Raw genomic sequence first — 23531 nt, forward strand, 5'->3', positions numbered from 1 at the left:
AAAAACAAAACATATTATATCACTTGTGTCGGAGGCACAAAAAATCAACACTTTCGACAAAAATAAAGTGGACATCTTGATGCGTAGTCCCGTTACTGGAGAGGATCAGTAGAATAAAATAAAAATAGTCCTCATCCCTTAAATATTAAGGTTGAATACCTATTGGGCATGCGTATACTGGTGGTGTGCTGCAGAAAGTTTTGGTGGGCATCCGGCGATCGCAGGACCACCCTCCCGTTTTCTGCTCGCGCGTTCTGCAATCTGCCAAGAGACAATGCAATTAATACCAAGTTGGAATAGCCGTACAGTTTACTAAAGCTTGCGTTTTGCTTGAGATATATTTTAAACTCAAGTCTTTAAATGAAACTTACGTTAGTAGAGAACTCTTCCCAAGTACTAGCAGCGTGAAAAGAAAAAAAGTAGTTTTCAATCAATTTCTAATGCTGCAGAAATTTTACTTGTGTTAAAGTAATACACCAATCATCATTAAATAAAGGATTTAATACAATAAAAACAGACATAACTTGGGAAACTCCACTACGACGATGCCATTGCGGCGATGGCTTATCTGTCAAGACCTTGCCGCGCTATAGTGATCATTTACAATACCGATTGTTGAGCTGCACTCGCGAAAGCCTCATTATCGGTTATTACTTGAGAGAAACGAACATAAAATATTGCTTTATATTTGTATAATTCATAGTAAAAATATTGAAATATAAAATATCGAGTAACATACGTAAAATCAACAATCACTTATGATTAAAAAAAAAAAACAAAATGTTAAACCGTCCTTTCCTCCAAAAAATCTTCCTAAAACGACACAACTGAGGAAAATTTCCAACCAAGACTTGCCCTTTTCTGCAAACACAGTACAATAGGAATTACGAAGAAGAAACTTAATCCCGGTTCAGCCTCAATAATTTCCGGGGGATTCTTTAAGCCTGCGACAAAAACGTCTCGGATAATCAAACTGGCTTTTATAGCAAGGTCGTTGAGAATATTGTTTGGTTTTTGAAGGGAACTTAGGAGTGCTTCGATCTGGGATTAGGGTGATTTTTGATGGAACTTAAGTTGGTGTTGAAATATAAGAAAGAATCGTGAAAACACCGACAATTAAACATCTATTTGAAAACAAGTATATCTAAGGACCTCCGGACTCGCGCACGAAGGGTTCCGTACCATTACGCAAAAAACGGCAAAAAAATCACGTTTGTTGTATGGGAGCCCCCTTAAATATTCATTTTATTCTGTTTTTAGTATTTGTTGTTATAGCGGCAACAGAAATACACCATCTGTGAAAATTCCGACTGTCTAGCTATCACGGTTCATGAGATACAGCCTAGTGACAGACGGACAAACGGACAGACAGACGGACAGACAGACAGCGGAGTCTTAGTAATAGGGTCCCGTTTTTACCCTTTGGGTACGGAACCCTAAAAAAACATGTTTATTTTGATGTAAGAAACTTTATCATACATGTTTGCTTTTTCTCAGGAATATACGATAAATAATATTTTATCCGACCATATATGTACGTACAGAATGTCTTACACCAGACCAGAGTACCTTAAAATATGTCCTTAGAACCGCAAAGCTTTCTAAGAAGAATGTAATAACTAGATTTCTTTACTCCACATATACAAGGTCTGTATTCTGTACGTCTTATGATATTATTTTTATAAACGTGTAACCACGAAAATGTTGAGAAATCTTGAAGGATAGTATAGAAATAATGATCAATGGAAAATAAGAAAGCTCAACCCGGGACCGTTATTAAAATGATTGACAATGATGATTAAAATGAATGATCTATCTGGACCTAAAACATGTTCCATAAAGGAATGTTTAAAAAAATGTGTGTGCGATTGAAGTAAAACTTCTTTGACGATGACGGTTATTGGCACTTTGACGTGTGTTCTATTGTGCGTGTGTTACTACTGAGCGTGACTTCCGTCAGGAAAAAATCTGAGTTACCCTCTAGTCGCGCCTAAAGAAGTTTTACTTCAAAAATGTTTGTTTGATTGAAACGGATATTGTAAGTATAGTGTAACTTTTATTATTGATAGCGTTCCAAAACAAAAATCTTTTGATTTATAATTGACATTTTTGGCATTAAGTACCTATATAGTACTTATCGATATTTTCAAATGTCGGGCAGAAAACCTTATTATTTTCAAAATGAAGGAAGCATCACAGAATTACCATTAATACTCAGCTTCCTCCTAAAGACGACATTATTTGGATCACCATTTAATCTAATTACTCACTGATCCCTAAAAGGGACTTATGAGAAATGGACCAGTGAGTGTTACATAACCCTCCAGCCATTCATAACGGCTTTGGCCCCTTTGTGACGCCATAATGAACTTGATTATTGGATCCTAGAGAAACTCCAACTTAAAACGACTTATGTCATCGGATTTTCCTGATGGATTAAGACCGTTATTGGAAAAGCGAAGAGTCAAGAGATTTCAAATAAATACTTTCGTTGAGGAAATGATTGTGAAGGAGCGTATTTAAATCTCATCAGCATAGACTTGTGTTTGTCTCGTTAAGTTGCGTCTGTTTTTATTCATTTAGATTATTCTCGTGAGATACTTTTACCAGTACAGTTCATATTATATACCTTTTTTTTACGTTGGGAAAATACCTTCACGCATCCCGTCTCGAGGGGAGCGAGACGGGTATGACGGACTAAATGACGAGGATCCTACTACCGTCTAAAAACCCAACGAGTGCCACCTCCGCCTTTAAAGGGGCGGCGCAGGATCGCGGTGAGCATTCAACTGCGACGATATTATATACCTACCGCAAAACTACCCAACCATAATCACGTATGTAATCACTACGTAGTCATAAGCCAAACTAACAATTCTATGGATAAAAATTATCTAAAATAAAGAATTAATAATAATAATAATCCAAAAGCTCCCAATTATGGTCTAAAACTAACTAGAAAAAATACGTTCGTGTAAATATTATTTGAATGTCGTTCAGGGGCAAAATACCTCTATTTTCAAAAAAGGTTCAACAAAACCCAGGCAACATCAAAAATAAATTTGGTATCTCAATACTGAGCTAGAAATAAAGAAGGGATTTGAAAGAAAATTATCCGAAGTAGAAGTAGATGAAGAGCCAGAAGATGGAATTTCAGAAAGATTTGAAGCATAAGGGAGAGGCAATTTATTAAGAAAGTCATCTAGCTAGAGGGTTATTAGAAAAAGTCGAAGGAGGCGGGGCAGAGGACCACGCACGAAATGCCTTGATTTTGTTCCATACGATAGTAGGATGAGTGGCAGGCTGGCAGAAGATACGTATATTCACAAAACTTATTCCATCCAATTCTTTTTTTTCCTTAGTTAGGAAAAATATACAACAACATAATTACGTGTTGAGTTTGTAGGACATAGCTGTGATGCTGGGTACAGTTGGATGTTTTTACGGTACCTATTAACTTAATTTTGCTGGGTACAGTTGGATGTTTTTACGGTACCTATTAACTTAATTTTTAGGGTTCCGTACCCAAAGGGTAAAAACGGGACCCTATTACTAAGACTCCGCTGTCTGTCTGTTTGTCCGTCTGTCCGTCTGTCACCGGGCTGTATCTCATGAACCGTGATATTTCAACTGTCTAGCAGTTGAAATTTTCACAGATGATGTATTTCTGTTGCCGCTATAACAACAAATACTAAAAACAGAATAATATAAATATTTAAATGGGGCTCCCATACAACAGACGTGATTTTTTGCTGTTTTTTCCGTAATGGTACGGAACCCTTCGTGCGCGAGTCCGACTCGCACTTGGCCGCTTTTATTATTTTTAAAACGAGTACTATTTCTCCTAATCTTAACATACGACCAAGTTATCCCAAGCACTTAATTCTCTTGGTATCAAATTCATTTTCCACCTTGTATTAGATATTTCGGAAGTCCCTTCCGTTCCGCCTGTAATATTAGTGTATCGGTGGGGGAATATGCCGATATTAGATGTTTACGAAGCGGAAAATGAAAAAGTTGGAGGAAGCCATATTGTTATTGAATATTGCGTAGAGGAGTGGCAACTTTTGTTATTTTACGATGGGATCTTTACAAGATTCCAGGTTTTGTACTGTAGAATTTTTACACGTATTAATCAAGGGCATATTCACGTGGGCATTTCACTCGCACTACATTTATTGGCGCGAGCAAGACGCATCTGGGCATCTGGGTGAATGATAATGCGGCGAACCTCTTCGGTCGGCTTACGTCCGCCTGCGAACGCAGGCCGCTAAGCCGATTATGTACTTCTCGTTAATCAAAACTGACTGATGTAAAATATTGTTCTTTGATTTGTCACAAGAAAATATAATTAGTTAATTTCTAAATATTTATCAGTACGGTTTTTACTCACTATTATTTTTAGTCGCTTTTGGCGACATGTTTCTGATTCTTTGGGAATCCATCCTCAGGCACGAGTGTCCGCGGCGGTTGTACGTCGTCGCGAGGCGGGCGGCGCGGGCAGTGCACGACGTACAACCGCCGCGGACACTCGTGCCTGAGGATGGATTCCCAAAGAATACGAAACATGTCGCCAAAAGCGACTAAAAATTATAGTGAGTAAAAACCGTACTGATAAATATTTTGAAATATGTCTCACGATAGTTTAAGTGCGATTAGTTAATTTCTGCCCACAAATGGTCTCGCCGGAAGACCAGCGCTGACTTTAGGGTTAGCATTATGCTAAGGCGGGACCATTTCATGGTAAACTAGGTATATACTTTTTTGTTTTAAATATACTTTTTCTTTGTAATACGTTTGTATGAAATGTAGTTTACCATGAATAAATGAATTCTATTCTATTCTATTCTTATTTGTTGATTTATTTATTTATACCTAAAATAGAAGTCCCACAATAACAAACAGACATCATTTTCATGTCAAAAAATTCAAATTTGCCTCGTTATCTTCTAAGCCGTCGACCCAAGTTCTAGACTAACTCCTTGGCTTTAGAATTCCTTAAAAAAAGGAAATACAAGCCAAGACCTTGCAGTCTCCACCGCAACTGGTAAGAAAGTAATACAATTTTTTTTAAGTTAATTATTGACTAATCATTGATCAGCTTTTGACTCTAGTCTCAATTGGTGGAACCCGACTACAGAGCCTAAAATGTAGCTCACTGTTTTTTTATGTTATAGAAGGCAAACGAGCAGACGAATCGCCTGATGGTAAGCAATTACCATCGCTCATGGAAACTTGCAACACCAGAGGGGCTGCAAGTGCGTTGCCGGCAAAGGTCGGTAGAAAATGGAAAGAAAGATGGGAGTGCGCTCTTTCCTTGAAAGTTTGAAGGTCGTATCGGTCCGGAAATGTTGCAGGCAGTTCATCCACAGTTTAGCTGTACGAGGCAGCTGGAGAGATGCACAATTGAGAATTGTCAGCCATCTAAACGGTGAAGATGGATAAATTTATCGCGTCGAGCGATGGCGGAAAGAAGCGGCAGGGGTTAATCCGAAAAATTGCTATAGAAAATCCTAGAGTACTCGGAGTAGTAAGGTTGTTCAAATAATTATCCACTTACTTGATTTTAGATTGCCTCATGAACTGTTGTATCTTTCTAGCTGCTTGATTCTGCCTCCTTTGTGAGTAAGTCCTTCTAAAAGAGAAAAGTTAGGTTAGTATTTAATGGCACTTCTCTAAACCTGATCGTTTTATGGTTTGGTGATACTACAAAATTATTATTTGGCAGAAAATTTGTAAGAGATCTTCCCATTGATTCCATGAAATTAAATGTCGATTCGATAAGCATTAGCAGATAGGTAATAATGGTTAAGTAAGTACTTTTCAATCTGTCCAGTATTAAATACTTAATAAAGTAAATTATAAAAGCATTTTATTAGATATACAGTGGAAAAGCGTCCAGTTTCCAAACCAAAGGTCGTGATGCAAAACACGGCTCGTACCAGTGACATTCACGACATTTAAATTTCAAGATGTGTGTTCATACAGGCTAATGTGTAATAAAGGCTAGAGACGCTAGAGTAATAAAACCCAAACCCTCTTGTGAGAGCCTTCATCTAGTTGTTGTGGAAGGTATTTACGTAGGTGATGGACTGATGGTAGATACTAGTTACTTACTTGATGGTAGCTGTAGACTGGTGAGCGAGACGGCGCTCGCGGTGTGAGCGGTAACCACGCTGTATAACGGTCGCCGCGCAGTGCATTTGTTTCAGGTACGCAAACTGTGAAATAAAGGCATTGACTTTCTGACATAAGCTCAATGGGGTGAAGACTGAAGACCGACTATAAAAATGACCGTCTACAAGTTCTTTCGTCGCTTTTAACCTTTTCGACGCCGTGTCAAATACAAAAGCTGTCACTCGGACGCCATATCACCGGTGTCAAAACTGAAATTGAACTTTATGCACATGCACGTAGGTCTATGTTGCTCTGTGGTCTGTGACCGATTAATCTGTCTTTGGCGTTGGACCTGCGGTGCCGATATATCCGTCATTGGCGTCCAAAAGGTCTGAGGTTAACTCTTGCGTTTGTACACAAACACGAGAGTAACAAATACGAGAGTTATTGCCCTAGTCTTCACTAAATTGACCATAATTATACTGGGGGTAATGGCAGCAAGTATGAAGCTGCCTAGGCCATAGTTTTAGGGCGTCTGCTAGCTGGCGCGGGTGCACGGAGCGAGAGCACGCACGCGGGTGCACGGAGCGAGAGCACGCACGCGGATGCACGGAGCGAGAGCACGCACGCGGGTGCACGGAGCGAGAGCACGCACGCGGGTGCACGGAGCGAGAGCACGCACGCGGTGCACGGAGCGAGAGCACGCTCGCGGGTGCCATTGTAGGTAATATCCGTCGCACGCGTCCGCGCCAGTTAGCGTTGCTCATACTATTTTTCATTAACCGGCTCACCCGCTCCGTGCAACCGCACCAGCTGGCAGACGCCCTTAGGCAAGGTCAATTTTACTTTGCAAAATGGCATTCTATAGATTTAATATTTGTAATGGTTTGCGAGCTATCTCACTGGACGCACTTAATCTGTTGAACTTCCAGATGAAATGGTACAATATCAATCTCCAGCACGTTTCCTGTTGTGCGTGGAGTTCCACAGGGATAAATGTTAGGCCCGTTGCTTTTTTTGGTTTTCCATAGTGAATTGTTATATATATAGATATTATAAGTTATTATTTATAACCGATATGCAAACAACTATCCTTATTGCTTGGAAATGCCTGGGTACCCTAGTGTCCGTTTTAATCTGGAATTTAAGCAATGAGTTTTTTGGGACTTATGTACGATTTATCATTTGGTATTTACCAGTTGCTTTTCGCTGAAGGAAAATATAGCGAGAAAACCGGACTAATCCCAATAAGACCTAGCTTCCCCTCTGAGTTGGAAGGTCAGATGGCAGTCACTTTTGTAAATACTATTTCCTACACCAACTCTTACCAAGTGAACCTCAGGCTCCCATGAGCCATGGCAAAAAGCCAAGACAACGCCAGAAAGATGATGATTGATGATACAAGCAGGTACCTGTTTGTACCGCCTATAGCAGTTCTGTATCGTGATAGCGGCGGCAGCAGCCCGTCGCTGCAGCTGCCGGCCGCGGTACTGGCGATATGCTTTCTGGATTGTGATGGCTGCCGAGTACAGCTCTCGTTGCTCGCGATCTGGAAACAAGATTTTATTAGACTTGCTCTTAATCTCCTAAGGCCCACACGGTCTTAACCGTAGTACTAATTAGCCTAATTACTTCAATTTCATTTAAAGCATTATCAATTGGAGCATAATCGTATTTATTTTGTTTCGTTCGATTTAAAAACAAAAGAAGTTCAACCATGTTTCCTTCATTATTGATTTCAAATTCGACATCCGTTTTTTTTTTACCTTGGTGTGGGCCAAGGAAGGCTCTGCAATGTTTGGTGTTTAACTCTGACAAGTGACAAGTGTGCATCTGACATTTTCACATAATTTAGACTGTTGTTGGATTTGTAGATTAGTCCCAGAGCTATGCGGTGGCGGTGACAAAGCAAAACCTGGGATGACTGGCAGCAACGTTGCCAGACAGACACTGTACAGACCCGCGGAGGCCACGTACCAATGAACACTCACCGTTTAACGTAAGACTAGAGAAATGTGTAGTAGCGTTTAGGAACTCCTGTAGAGTTGCCGAAGGTGCGGTTGGCAGTGAAGATGCACGCGGAGAAGGCGGCGGTGGGGAAAGCGCTGAGCCTGGAGATACGGAGCCGGACGAGCATGGGGTTGAGCCGCCACAGTATGTCCTGTAGCAAAATGTAAAAAATAATACCAGCGGTGGCGGCATGGTTCCATTTTTATCGCCTGTCAAATTTCACACTAACATACTTGTTAGAACGTGACAGCCTGACAGGTATGGTGACAGGGGATAAAATGCGACCGTGCTACTTTACTGCCGATGATTACTAAATTAGATGACCACATTCATATAATTTGTAGGTCTCAAGTTATTTTTGTGTTTTCTACCTACACTCGTAGCCAGAATTAATTTCCATGGAAAAATTTACTTTTACAAATATTTAAACTCAATATCAATTTTGGTGGTTTCATGGAGCAGCGGCATTATGAGGGTATCTTTATCGTGATAACTCCACCATTATACTCGTATATTGATAAAATATTAATATGGCGATCTGGTGATCAGTTAAGCTATGTAACTTAATGCAGCCGCAGTTTCATTAATCACAAAAGCTATGAGAAGAGCAGTTGTACAACCATTCAAACACAATGGTACCTATAAGGCTTCAAAACGGTTAAAACGCTGAGGATGTATCCAAAGTAATGCTGTCTGTGCACTGGAGCGGAACGAGGAAGCGGAGCGGTAAGCGAGATAAAAATCCACCAATACAATTGCATAAAATCTCCACTCCTCTTTGCGCTATTGGTGGATTTTTACGTCGCTAACGGCTTCGGTAGATAGACAGCCTAAACGCTAAAAAGAAGAGACCTTATTCTGTTGTTTAGATCATCCTATGCTACTTTTTCGTTTGTTTTTCTAAGGCCCAACGGAAAATATACCTGTAAGTGTTATCGCAGAACTCAAAGCTGAAATCGCTGGTGAAGCTGGTGCTGTCATCAAGTAACGGCACCATGAGCGTGTCCTCGCCCCCGCCACTACCACCGTCGAGCCCGCAGCCGAGCAATGATGAGCTTTCGTTCTGAAACAACGCGTCATAAGTCATATCCCGGAAAAAAAATTACCTTACAATTTCCATCCGGACAAATAATTTCCGCAATTTTTAATTTTAATCGCTTTATCGCTAAGTTTAATTTGACTTACTACTTGTTTACTTAAATGTTTAATGACAAGAGGATATCGATTCAAAGTCGCCAGCTTCCTCTTCTAACATTTTTGTTTGTCAATATAAAATAATATCCGTATCACATGTTTTTCGATCAGGCGCGACAACTTAGATAAACTTAGTGGCAGAAATGGCTGCTATTTAAGGTTCCAATAGAATCAAATATCAAATTCTCTATTTCGACTTTCCTTTAACACCTCGACTAAGTCCATTAATATTGTTGGCGAGACATGCGTACTTTTTTACCCTGTATAAATCTTTTTAACATTTCATGTACTCGTAACTATATTTCTGGCAAAATAAATAATATCGATGGATATCATAGACAAAATAAAAGTTAGTACCCGAGTGTTACTAGTAATATGTTTTTTTTTTATATTACATTTTTTATACCTTTATTCTTTCCGGCATGGCCGCTATGATCTGCTCCGCCAACGTGAATACCCGGTCATCCTGCTCCCCTGAAACATTGTTGTAACGTGGTATCTCTTGCAATAATATTAAGGTACAAATTACAATACCCCGGTTCTCATTAATTGACTTTCTAGTAGCTCACTGATAGGTCTTTTCACTAACAGCCACATTATCATTTTATTAATAAGAAATATAATATTTTGTTTTAGAATCATCAGCTACCGAAGACTTAAGTACTGTGATTGTACCAATAACCACGTGTCAAAATTCAGACTGCAGCAGTTTTTGTTTCAATTTCCTGATAATTTACTAGCATTAACAAAAGTTTGCGTTTTGTGATTTATCTCAGTATTATTTACATTTGCGTTTTGAGATTTATCTCTGTATTATTTATGTTTTCAAAAGATCTTGTCTATAAAATATCTAATGTGTGAGTCCAATAACGATTTATTTAAAGGTTTGTAAATAAAAAAATTGAATGTTGACATGCAGTTATTCTGTTTCTTTTTTATAAGCTACAATTTGATAGACATTGATTACCATGAGGCGATAGCATAGCTATTCCGTTATATATTTGTAATTGTTTAATTGTAATGCATAAATTTGCTTATGTGCGTGCCTCAAGATATTGTGCTAAAACATTAACGACATCGACGATTTTTGTTTCTTAACAGGCATATTTTCTCTATCTTCTCATCTCTTTTGTGATTGGTCTGCACTTTTAATTCGTCATTAGCTTCAAAAATGTAATCTCAGAATATAATATGAAGAAAATATGCCCGTTTGGAATAATCAGCATAAATGTTCGTGTTTATTTTGTGACAATAATTGTATTGGTCATTAATAGAAAATTTCTTTCGCATAGCTTTTGTAGTTTTGTTAACACATTTTTGCAGAAGATGCAGTTGTTTTTGATAGCAACCACATTTCTTCAAAAATGTGTTCCGAAAAGCAAGGTTTTTTTCAATATTAAAATAATTAGAGTTTTGAATGATTCACGGTTAGTTTCACTAGACTTATATTGACCGGGATATAAAATAAATATCGGGAGCTCACAAATAATACAAAAGGTAATCACGGTCCATATCCCGGTCAATATAAGTCTATTAAAATAATTAATAATATCTCAAATAAAAAAACTTATAATTTTTATGTTTGACGAGATTGATAAAATAATGTGTCAATTAGTAGGTGCTAAATAAATCCAGTAGTGAAAATAGTGATTTGTGGATTTACAGTGCTTTAAAACTCACCTGTGAACCTAAAAATAATATAAACTCGTGATTCTACACATAAAAAGCACATATATCATATATTTCATGCAAGCAATAGAGCCATCATGCAGTGTCATATTGTTACTTGTAGCTTCTGAAACATGTAGTGTAGTTTACCAACGATGACTTCAAGTGTAGCGATGTAGGGGCCAATCGATTTGAATGTGTCGAATAAGTACAGTGGATAGTGGCTGACCAATACGATCCATTGAAAGCGACATCCATTCACAACATCGAGCAAGCCAAACTGAACCTTGTTCCTTGGAACCTAGAGAATCAGTTTGGCTTGAATTCTACAAACACCAACACAGGGGATCTCCGCTCATAATTGGATACAAAAATACAGAAGAAACTACAAAAACTAACATTGTGTCCTTGGAGGCTACAGATTATCGGTAGAAAGGGACAGAGATATAGAGATAACACTGGTTAGAAGAAGATCGAGCTGCCAGAGCGGCGATGCATTCTACGTACAACAATTCACAACATCGATAGGACGAGCGGAGAATACTGCTACTTGAAATGGTATAGAACAGTTCAGTCTTGTAAAAAGTCTAATTTTGAAATGTTTCTATTGTAGTGTAGTGTTTATATTGAAAATTTTATGGAAGTCATATCTTCATAGATACCATTCCCAAAGGCACTCCTTATTTCTATAATCATATTATATTTTGTATTTACGGAGTAAATGTGCTCAGATAGTGAGAATTCAATTTTTATTTCGCAATCTTGAATTTAACAAACACCAACAATATGCGTCTGAGTTTAAAACAATAGCCGAGGATGAGAGCAGGGTAAAAGCTTCTATGAATGTAATACCTTATCCTTATTTTATTGTTTAATTAGTGTTACACCAGCTCTATCTCATTTATTTTCTTTTTTCTCAGCATACAAATATGTTACGCATTTCAAAGTACTCTGAGCGTTTACGTTGAACATTTTTCGTTTTTCTGGCCCAGAACTGCTAGTAACATTATGTACATTTTAAATACGCTGAAATGTATACTCGACTGCACTGTTCTGTTGCCAATCCACCGTCTATACCGTTTCACGTTCCACGTTCACGACTGACCTGGGGCTGGCGGCGGCTCGGGCTCGGGGTCGGAGAGCGCCTCCACGTCTATGAGGGGGCTCGCCGCGCGCCGCGGCAAGGTCTCGCCTGAACAGAAGGCTCCTTCTCATTCCTGACCCGATTTCGCCTAACCCGCTGTAGAAGGTTTCTCACCTTTTTTTACACTCGTATGTAACCTACCATGTGACGTTATAAAATGTATTCTATTCTATTATATTCTACCTACATCGTTTTATTATAGCCCTATAACGTATTATTATTCTTTGTTTAAGAACTTATGTCGATAACGGTACCTTCATTACTCTTTACTTTTTCTGCTTACTGCTGCTGCTTGCTGTTAAGGATAATTCAAATTCTATGGTAAGGATATTTTATAAATCCTTATAAATTGGTTTCGTTTTACGTTAAATAATTTTTATCGTCATCAACTTTTCAATAATTAGTATCCGTTATACCTATCTCACCATTTTTTTTTATTTAAATTCAAAACTTGATCAGATAAATACCTGTGCTAAGTTTCTCTCTAGATCTTCTCATGCTTAAAGATTTTTTTTACATAACTGAATCGTGAAGCACTTCTCTCGAGGCAAATCATTTTCTAATTTCGTAAAAAAATTCTTAAAATTTCCAAAGCTATGATCTCTACAGCTTTCTTCAATTGTATTAACCGACAAACTTTTACATTTTTCGTACGATGAGAAGGACCCTACACACTCAACCGACACAGAACCCACTTACAAACTAAATCCTGAACGCGATTGCAGCAAACAAAACCCGACGAAAAGTTTCGTTGTAAATAAATAATCATCAGCAAATGAAAATTTAACCGACTATGGAGTGAATCCTAGAAAACGGGCTTCCACTTACAAAGAGCTAGGTCCATACGACGACCGATCTTGGAATCTAGGAGACTATCTTCAGAGTTATCGGAGTCTAGGGGCAATGACATGCTGCGTTCCCATCTGAAACAGTTAAATTATATTTTCTTTACATATGCGTGCGAATGGCGAGGTGAATGACAAGGCAAAAGTCCGTTATCTTGCCTCCACATATATTATTCGCTTTCGTTATAGCTTTTGCAACATTGTGAAAATATCAGAAACTCAAAAAAAGAAACATGATTTACAAATGATTAACTAAAGTTATTACCCACAACCAAAACGCCTAATCATTTCGTGGACAACTTTTCATTTCGACATCATTAGAAGGTACCTAAAGTTATTGCATCTTGGTGAGAATTTTTTCCAAATAAACTGCGGGTTTAATCCCGTCTTGGTATATCTCACCTGGCAGTAGATTTTCCATCAGGCTTGTCAATAGCTGAGCTGGATCTGAACGCATCGGCCATATTGATTCCGCTGTCGATGGAGGGTCGCTTCACTAGATTACTCTCCAAGCTGCCAGCGCGACCCTTTTGCGATAAACTGGAACGTAGAAAAAACAAGGGTTAGAGACAAGATCGAAGTACCTTCTGATTAGCTGTTAAGTGATGAGAGTACACCGTAATAAAGATACTTAAATTTATTAGATTAATTTTTTTAACACTTTTTTGTATAAGTACTGTAAGCCTCTGATGGACGCCGTTATTCGCGCACATTTTATCACCGTGCTATTGAAAGATACAAACATTTAATTTTGTCATAGCCACGCCTTCACATTGAAAAATGCGACTAAAAAAATAAGTCTGAACTGTTCTACGTTTAATCTATTGTCATCAGGTCTAATAAATACGCCATCACCGATCGGTGGGTGTATCCCATTTGGCTTTGGTATGTCCAGTTTCGACGTATCAACGGCAGTTGCAACGCTTGCTTCCAAGAGAAGTTGACGTTTAGGCCTGCCTTGCGCCAGCTCCACATAGCACCCCGGCGTAATCTGTGTAACCCATTGTTTCAAGAAAAGGATCACCTATGTATGTAAGGTTTAAGTTTACCTATCAGGTCTAAGGAAGACGCCATCCCTTGTTGGTGGGTGTATCCGATCCAGCAACGCCGCCAGCCGGGTATGTCCAGCGCGCCTCGCTGCGGCTGCCGCTTGCCTTGCGCCAGCTTCACACAGCGTCCCGGCGCTCCACCGCGCCAGTACGATGGCTGTTTCGACGTGGCCTGCTGCACTTGCTACCATCTGGAAAATATGGTTGCAATAGTTAAAAAAAGTACATTTTCTTAAATCTTTTAAATCTTTTAAATTTTCAGTTTCATAATTCAATATTTTTTTATCGTTTATAAGTGTTTCGTGGCTTAATATTTGCTGTTGTTTACAGTGCTCGTGTTTTTTATTTATTGAGTTGTGCACTTAAGAGTATTTGTATTGTATTGTATTTAATGATAATAGTATACTCAAGGAAGGCCATCAGTGTACACATCTAGCTGATAGATAGAGAGTTTTATTTCTTGAAGATCTCTTAAAGATTGTTTGCAACATGTAAACAGATTCCGGCTTGCGTATGTTCATGATGCCAACCCAAATCTCATCATTCGCTTGCCCTTGTCCCATTCACTTGGGGTCGGCGCAGCATGTCTTTTTCTTCCATACCTCTCTGTCACCCGTCATCTCATCATTCACTTGCGTTAGTTTCATATCATCTTTCACACAGTCCATCCACCTTTTCCTCGGTTTTCCTCTCCTCGTACCTCCCTCCACATTCATTCTTAATACCTTTCTCGTCACATGACTTTCATCCCTCCGCATCACATGCCCGTACCATGCTAGGCGATTTGCCCTTACTTTTTCTGTTATATACCCCAACCCAAATCTAAAAGCAAAATTTCCAACTCACCAAAGGCGTACAGTTTTCACTGTCCCTCGCTCCCAAATTGACCTCCTTCTCCAGCGCCAAGCTCGAGTCATCTTGCTTCCACCGCAACAGCACCGTGGTTAGTTTAGTGAAGCCCAGCGCTGCAGACAGGTGGAGGATGGTGGAACCTTCTTCGCCAGGTTCGGTGGTGAAGCCCTCCGAGTTGCCGGAGGAACGGGAGCTTAAGTTCCGGCAGAAGGAGACGAGTCGCTCTTCGAACTTAGGATTGGAATAAAGCTGCACGTCCTCTATCTGGAAATGGGTGTGTGTTTATTAGTTTTCACCGTCATTGACATAATTTTATCGGAATTTGTAGATGATTACAAAACCCCGTTATCAATTTTGCAATTGCAAATCGGGGTTGGCAAAAGTATATAACATAGGGAACCCTAACTTCGCCTATGGTATCCAACTTCGCCCAAGTAAAGTATTATTTTCACACAATAATAGATATCCACTGAATGCACAATAAAAAAGACAAGCCTTTTTTTTGGTACTGTATGATTACAAAATATCGCTCGCAATGCTGGAGCAGCGTCAAACCGTCTTCACTCGAGTCTACTTTGCCAGATGTATAATAATGTTACAAAAGTTTACTTACTTGATTACCATCGTCCATCGGTTCAATCTTGACCTGCAGTCTTCCATGCAGCCGATGTAAGCGCTGCAATAGCGAAAACCGCCTGAAGTCCAGCGATGGCAGAGGAGCGGACGCAGGGGATGGTGCCGTGGCCGGACCAGCCTTATACTCGAAGACTACGGTATCGGAGACCACTCGGCCACCACGAGCGACTTGGAGTGCTGCTAGGCCGGCTTCATGTGCTGAAATGAGATGTACAAATATTGTTTTAAAAGGTCCAAAAGGATATACAGTCTGGCATGCTCTGATTGAGCATCGATCGACTAGGATCAGTGACACGAGGTTTTTACAGTTTTGCGCAAGAGATGTTTAAAGCGACCTAAAGGATGATTTAGACTTAGAAAGGGAGCGCAGGGCGTTGGCGGTTCGGAGTAATATGATTACCCGCAGGTTTGCTCGTTGCTCACATGATGTAAAAATCACACTATTTAAATCATACTGTCAATCCTTGTACACGAGCAGCCTGTGGGTCCGTACACGAAACGAGCATACAACGCCTTGCGCGTACAGTACAACAATTCTTTTAGAATGCTGATGGGACTGCCCAGCAGGTGCTCTGCATCGGGCATGTTTGTGACAGCTCGCACGGATGGTTTTGAGACTATATTACGTAAAAATATAGTCTCATTACTAAGTCGTGTGAGATGTAGTCCCAACAGCATTCTAAGAGAAATTGCCGATAGGTTTGATTGTCCGATCCTCAAGCACTGGACCGAGCAAATTAAAAGTGTATTTCAATTTATAATATAAGTAGGTACCTATAAATGTTTATTATCGGATTAACAATTATTATTATTCAATTAAAAGTAAAACTAAAAGTAACTAAGAATAACAACTTATAAATAAAAAATAAAAAAATTACCTATTGTATTAAATACTAACACTAGATTAAGATTTTGCTTGTAGTACTAACACTAACACTCTATGGATGCATTTGTCCGAAAAAAAGAAATTTTATTATTATTATTTATTATTTATTATTAAATTCAATGAATTAATATGTCAAGCGACGAACATAAATGTCATTATTATTAAAATTAGTTATTGATATTAAGAACTGCTTAAACCTTATCTGTGAAAATATTTATCTTTAAAAGTTTTTATTAACTTTCTGATAGTGCAACGGATGATCGATAAGATGATCCGAAAAGTGAATAACATAACTTTGGTTGACCTTTTTCAGAAGAGTAATCTTACCTGGACAATGCACCCCGGCAGTCTATTCTGCACCAATGCTTAAGAGACACTAAACAAACAGCAGCAGCAGGGGGCAAGTTGCCAAACAGCACAGCATACAGATACGACGTGTCAGTTCAAGGTCCCGCCACGACCAACTTTATTCGACCTCCAATCACGCATACTCGAGACAGCACCAGGTAATTCTGAGGCAGAAAATTAATGAAACTCACCTGGACAATAACACCTCAGCAGTCCATTCTGCACCAATATCGACGGGACAGGAAAATTGTCGAACAACACAGTATACTGATCCGAAGTGTCAGTCCAAGGTCCCGCTACGAGCACCTTCACTCCGCCTTCGGGATACGCCCATTCCGGGCAATAATCGGTAATGCTGAGCGCTCCTTCGCTGCTCTCAGTCTGCATTTTCTCGTTGGCTTCTTCGGTTGGAGGGGATTTGCCGCGTATCGGCTGGAAAGTCAAACGTTAGTGTTATTTGAAATGCAAATAGTTAAGTTTACTAGCTTTTCAAACACAACAAGACCAAATTCTTTAATGTTTGATTCGAAAAATAAAAGGTAAAGTGATTGGTTAGCTTTGATTGCATCTGGCTGTGATTGTCAAGTTAAATCGATATAAAGAACTAAGAGAGCCAATTATTCAAATCAAAGATTAAAGTGTTACTTCGAAATTTATCAATAAATTTTAAGCATAAAGTTTTATTAATACTAACAATATTAACAATTGGATATGAAAATCATACTTACCAAATGATGAGTCGATATCGTACTAGGGTCCAAAACTTCCAGTTCCGGAAAGTCTCCTAACATATCAAAAGCATCCAAATTTACGAACACATTATCATCCACGACATGAGTCGGGGATGCTACAGCCTCACAACTCTCTATAAAATCCATAGTATCGATACCTGATACCATAACATTAGCAGTCTCGGTCACTCTCACAGCACTTCTATCTAGTTCACATGTAGGCATATTGGCTGATAAGGTTTTCTGTATGTCTTCATGTGATAGTTCTAGCGTTTCATCAAAAAATGCGCTCGAAGGACCTAAATGTCCATCTGTACCGAGCAGTATTAACGTATCATCACAGTTATCAGTAAGTATTTTACTTTCTAATCGCTCCACTAAATCTGGATATCTCGATGGGGTCGCAGGAGCACTCGCGATCATTTGATTCCTACTCCGCGGCTCCATTTTAATTTTCCTATCAAAAGTTTCTATATTCACTTTCTCTTCAACTGGTTCTATTTCGTACGTTGAAGATTCAGTGTTCTGGATACACGAAGACGGCTGGCTATCGGGAATTTCCCTCTTCAATACAAACGTTGGTTTGTACTGATGTCGGTACCTGTCTCTGGGTTCTTCACAGACGAACGAGGTCACAGATAATGGTGAGACTAGTGAGGAATGTTGTTGACTGCTATTGCCTGCTCCGTTTAAGATTAATAAGCCCCCGCCTCCTTGTATTTGTCCTAGTGACAGAAGGAGTGGGGATGCGCTGTGTGTCGGTTGAGTGGATCTGTGTTCTCTGGTGTATTGTCGAGGTGGGTGAGACATGGGTCTTGTGGAAGGTCCGGTTGTGGAAGATACGTGGTGGTCTGACGCTGGTGCTTTGGTAGATTGGATTCTGCGTAAAGGATGAACGCATGTTCTTGAGTCTTGGCAAGTGGAGTCCGGACAGCCACATTCCAGTTGTCTCGCTAAAGCTGCCGCCCTCGCAGCTCGCTGCTTTTCCATCAGCTGCCCGACGATGGCCTCCACCGTTTCCGCCGTCTGAAACATTTTGCCCTGACATTTGATTAAAATTGAAAATTCTATAGCCAGTACAAAGTTTTAAGATAGGATGCTTACTGTGATTTCCAGTTCACTATTGATGTCGGGCTCATCTTCGCTGAAGACTGAAATAAATGAAAATATATTCGTTATTGTTTTTCGTGTACATCGTGTTTTACTGGGAGGTATTAGATAGATAGACTCAGAGAAATAGATATTAAAAGTAGGTAAGTTTGTTATTAGGAACGACAAATTCAATTAATAAAAATATAAACAATATTTAAACACGGGATATCTACAACTAGCTACATCTTAAGAATGACTTAGCGCGAGTCATTGGTCAATGGTATGGGCCCGGGCCGGGGCGCCCGATACTTTAGTTTTCTATGAAAGCATCACGTGATCACCGATCACCTGTCATAGAAAAATAAGTTTCGGAAGCCATGTCCCTGGCCCGGGTAGTGTGAGTCATCCTTTTTCATATTGTTTAGTAAAAATTGTCCAAAAACGGCAACCGGAATGTTTTTACTCAAAAAATTGTCTTAAATTAAAAAATAATTTAAAAATAAGTAGTTTTTGTGTCCACAATTTAGTATTTAGTATTACATTATTGCATGCCTTATTTAAGGTACAAACATTGTTGATACTGAATAACTTTGTAATCCACCATTACTGTACATATTATTGGCAAAATAAATGATTTACTTTACTTTACTTATTTCACCAAAATTCAGTGTTAAATATTAAACCAATCCCATTGAAAACTCCTTGAATTAATAATCACCCAAACAAATTAAACGAAATAATCATCAGTATTTATGAGAGCACGGATTAATACCGTACAATGAAATTGAAATTCCCGATTTCATAAATATTCAACGAGGGGAAATTTTCTGTAACTTCTTCTGTTTTACAATTATTTGAATTTAGAAGTGAGAAAGCTTCTTGATTATGATTTAAAACAGTTATTCTAAATTCGTCGAATTGTTTTTTTTAGACGACTGTTACAAATATTACAGTATTCGGGAGGGGATTGCTATTGATTTTAGGTAAAGAACGGGAGAAAATATTGTTTTGCCAATATTTACTGAACTTTCGTTGGGATAAACTTTCCTTTGACTAATAAATCACACAAAGGGTCAGACGGTCGTGGTAAATTATAAGTATAATTATTCAGAAAACTAAGACTACTGTTATAACAACTTGGGCATACATTACATGACGTTATACGAATAGCATTTACATAATATTTACATACCTATTTCGAGGTTAATGATGTTATTATATTATGCTAAAATGTGAAGAATCCAAACTAACTAACTGATGGCGAGAGAAAGATTTTCAACTCTCTCGCAGTAAAGTTCAATATAGTTGTGCCAGTTAGTAGAATATTACCAGCGTATGACGATGACTAGACAGGAGTTAGTACACGCGCTGATAATAATAATGTTCTGCTGATCGGCACCATACTCATCATCATAACTATTAAACCTACAGATTAATTTAATTTTCTTCACAACCCACAGCGCCAGATTATTTTCTATAGAAAACAGTATATTCATTACCTATACTTATCTATCAAGGTTCAAAGCAGTAAGAACAAGTTCATCATTAATATCCCCTATTTCAACCCGTCAACACGTTATGTTATGTTATGTACTTTCATCACATTAACATTTTCATCATCTTCTATGAATGTGACATTTAAATCATCATCATAAATACGAGTATACTTACACATAGGCTTAAGCTGACTGACGAGTTCATCCTTCGTCCACTCCTTCTTATCCGCCCACAGCGCCAGAGATGGCGCCACCGTCGCCAGCTTATTATCATCAGGATACGGCACGTTCAGGTAGTGCACCAGCACTATGTCGGGGTTCTGTGAAGCGAAGTTCTACATTTACTTTTGTTGCTACTGCCAAGGTCTAAGTTTGTAAGTAGTGATTGTAAACAAAGAAAGGTGTTTTTGTTTAATGATGTCTTGAATCTCGTTGGTGACAAATAACAATATTGCTCTTGTCATGGCAAGCAATTACCGTCGCCTATAAACGTTTGCAACTCCAAGGGTTTTACAGACACTTCTTTTTTGAAGTGCACTTTTTTTTGAGTTTGTTGCCGGTCCCATATTGGGATACCCTCCTACAATTTAGGAGGGAATTAAATCTTCTCGGGTCCGAGGTGTAGGGTTGGAGCCGGCGTAGGTTTTATCGCGTCTATATATATAGCTTTACTTGGGAAAAAATAATAATAATAATTGTAGTGTATAACTAGACTTATGAACCGATTTTGCATGTACAACCAGCCTTAAAGTTTATAGTCTATGATTGTTCATTATTTTTAGTATGTGGGTATTTTTGCACTTTGTAATTTTTCCTCAGTCACCCGTTGACCACGAACGCTGTAAAGGGTTCGAAACGTCGGGATTTCATAGTTTTATTTCATAGGTACATACTTGTTCACGTATGGATTAAAAGAAGAATTCGATGCAATTACATGCCTAAATTTCATTACTTGTTGTTAAACCTGGAATAAGTACAGGTTCACTTAACATTACTTTAACAGTACTAGTACTAGTGCGGGAATGAGCACTTTCCGTGCTTATGTCGAAAGTTTAAGAAGCCATATATGTACTGTAAAACGTTGTACTAATAGATAATTCGCAACGCGTGTCGGTCGTGTTTTAATTTATTACCACTAGTTTGTTGCGAATTTCCTACTCTCCGCACTTGTATCGTAAATAACTATTAATCGTTATGGCCGCTTCGTAATCAAGTCTATACAAAAATCGAGTCCAACGTAATGAGCTACTTTAATACACGGAAGCCATTGAAAATCACTGAACAGGTCATTACGCCAGAATGCCCTGCAAACTATTATCTATGGTGTAAATGTGGAACACGAAGTTTAATTGAACTTTATTGAATGGCTTGGTATTTGACATCATGGAACTTTGTTCATAATCTGAAGTTATTGTCATGCTATTTTAATCACTGAGCTGTTATTAATAAAAGTTTAAATATTTAAATTCAAAATTTGTATACCTCAAATAAAATAGAACCTTAATATTGTCTTCGGTTATCGCGATAGTTACTCATGAAATAAAACTATAAAAACGGATTATATCGCGTATATTGAATTTATAATACATCCCGACGTTTCGAACCCTTTACAGCGTTCGTACAGTCACCCGTTGACCACGAACGCTGTAAAGGGTTCGAAACGTCGGTATGTATTATAAATTCAATATACGCGATATAATCCGTTTTCATAGTTTTATTTCAAAAATAGAACCTTAACAAAACTACATAAAACTAAAAAAAGGGAAAGATTAAAACTAAAACTACAACTAAACTTTTAAATAAAAACTGGCTCCAACTGGGTGCCTTGTGGCAAGGTGCCTAGAAGGCTGGCGGCCGGAATTGCCGCGCTGGATCTGCCAGCCTGCCTTCATGTCACCTGTCGCCTCCACGAGGCGCTTCGCCAGTTCAGTTCAGTTTCCTCACGGCCCGAGGGTTTCCACCCCAAACGGCTCAAACATACAGCCAGAATCACTGTCATTAACTATTAGTGTCTTTACATCACAGTTTTTAATATGAAAAGCTCTTAGTTATGATAATGTGGGCAATAATAATTATGGACTTGTTAAATATGAAACATTTAAATATAGGTATAAGAAGGAATTCTCAAACTTTATACCACGATACACCATCTTTATAGCCGCCATTGAGTACTTGTATGTTTGACGTTCCAGAAGTTTTGTGATAGAATTTTTGTTAAAGTGAAACTGCATTTTTACTCTACCATCCTCCATTGACAAAAACATGTCATTAAGCCCGGCTGTACCTATTAAACTCGTCCATAAATGCATCACCACCCCAAGTAATTTTGCTGTTGAAAGTAGGCCAGATACGCCTTTCTGAAGAAAGGCAGTCAGTTCCTAATATCTCAAGAAAACTCGTAAAATTAAACACTCGTGCTCTATGCTTAGTGACATGTAAAAATTTAGTGGAAGAATTCGCTGCTAGTTACTAAAGAGAATGTGGATAACGAGCGAACATCACGGTCGTAAAAAACCCTACCAGTAGTACCAATCCACCCCAAAAAAACCTAAACGACAAACATTGAAAAGTAACATAAGACTTTTTAAATCTAGATTCAAATGGAAGGGCATAAAACAGTAACTGAACAAGCACTAAATCGACTCACGCAGTTAAACTAAAATAAAGTAATACACAATATTTTAATTTCCAACGCGAACTGTAAAACGTAGTACGCCGTAATAACTATCCATTTGTCTTCAAAATGGCGGCAATAAACATGGCGGACATTATTTATGTAATGGCCGCAGCCTAGGGTTGGCACTTCACACGTGTGCTTTATTGTTGTTTTTGTGGTTTTTCATTAACAACGATTAAAGTGTAATGTTAACAACGGCTGCTTTTATGAGGTTCAGATTTTTTAACCAGTTGCTGTATTTTATGTAGTAATTGTTAGTTGTACTGAGGTTAAATTAATTGTGTTTCTCTGAATAACAAATCGTGCAGACACCTTTTTTATTGTGATGCATAAATCTGAAACGATTGGACATTTAGAATGTTCGTAATTTATGGAGCCAATTACGTTTACTCTGGCGGACCTATGTGATTCGCTTTTTTCCGACGAGGCGTATTTCTAATTTTTACAATATTTATCAATAAAGTGGTAGGTGCAGCTACCATCAGATACATATTTTGGAGCAACCTTTTTCCATTATTGGCATTTTTTAATTACCGTTAATTTGTTGCCAAATTGCACATACGTCGTCAGGTGACAACTAAAAATTACAAGTTACTACTACGAGTTCAGAGTCATAGTGAACCGTAGTAGTAGCAATACAAGGTTGATTTTTGTTAAGAGCCCTTATTCCCTGGAGCATTCATCGATTTCACGAAATAACACTCAATAGATGGCGTTGACGCGCGGTACGCGAGCGCCGGCAACTATAACGCGTTTTGAACGCAGAGAAGAATAATCTTGATCTGT

The 23531-nt window shown here is 38.6% G+C and overlaps 2 protein-coding genes across 4 annotated transcripts in view; both read right to left on the minus strand.

Annotated features, from left to right (window-relative positions):
• LOC134745942 (UDP-xylose and UDP-N-acetylglucosamine transporter) overlaps positions 1 to 23531 on the minus strand; it is a 486381-nt gene that overhangs the window by 337843 nt on the left and 125007 nt on the right. The gene's annotated exons all lie outside the window — the stretch shown is intronic.
• Positions 1 to 23531, minus strand: part of LOC134745923 (calmodulin-binding transcription activator 2) — a 270209-nt gene that overhangs the window by 12307 nt on the left and 234371 nt on the right. Inside the window, exons 7-24 of one of the 3 annotated variants that reach the window (XM_063680038.1) lie at positions 20244 to 20403; positions 18585 to 18631; positions 17478 to 18521; positions 16941 to 17181; positions 15493 to 15713; positions 14874 to 15143; positions 14028 to 14218; positions 13381 to 13518; positions 12962 to 13056; positions 12095 to 12181; positions 9728 to 9795; positions 9051 to 9190; positions 8109 to 8278; positions 7530 to 7666; positions 6118 to 6221; positions 5561 to 5635; positions 372 to 396; positions 160 to 261 (exon numbers count right to left, since the gene is read on the minus strand). In XM_063680038.1, coding sequence (XP_063536108.1) covers positions 160 to 261; positions 372 to 396; positions 5561 to 5635; positions 6118 to 6221; positions 7530 to 7666; positions 8109 to 8278; positions 9051 to 9190; positions 9728 to 9795; positions 12095 to 12181; positions 12962 to 13056; positions 13381 to 13518; positions 14028 to 14218; positions 14874 to 15143; positions 15493 to 15713; positions 16941 to 17181; positions 17478 to 18521; positions 18585 to 18631; positions 20244 to 20403 — 3315 coding nt within the window. The remainder of the gene's footprint in view (positions 1 to 159; positions 262 to 371; positions 397 to 5560; positions 5636 to 6117; positions 6222 to 7529; positions 7667 to 8108; positions 8279 to 9050; positions 9191 to 9727; positions 9796 to 12094; positions 12182 to 12961; positions 13057 to 13380; positions 13519 to 14027; positions 14219 to 14873; positions 15144 to 15492; positions 15714 to 16940; positions 17182 to 17477; positions 18522 to 18584; positions 18632 to 20243; positions 20404 to 23531) is intronic. The other 2 variants (XM_063680037.1, XM_063680039.1) reach the window with 2 other exon arrangements.

The sequence above is a fragment of the Cydia strobilella genome, chromosome 12, assembly GCF_947568885.1.
Source record: "Cydia strobilella chromosome 12, ilCydStro3.1, whole genome shotgun sequence".
Taxonomy (NCBI): domain Eukaryota; kingdom Metazoa; phylum Arthropoda; class Insecta; order Lepidoptera; family Tortricidae; genus Cydia; species Cydia strobilella.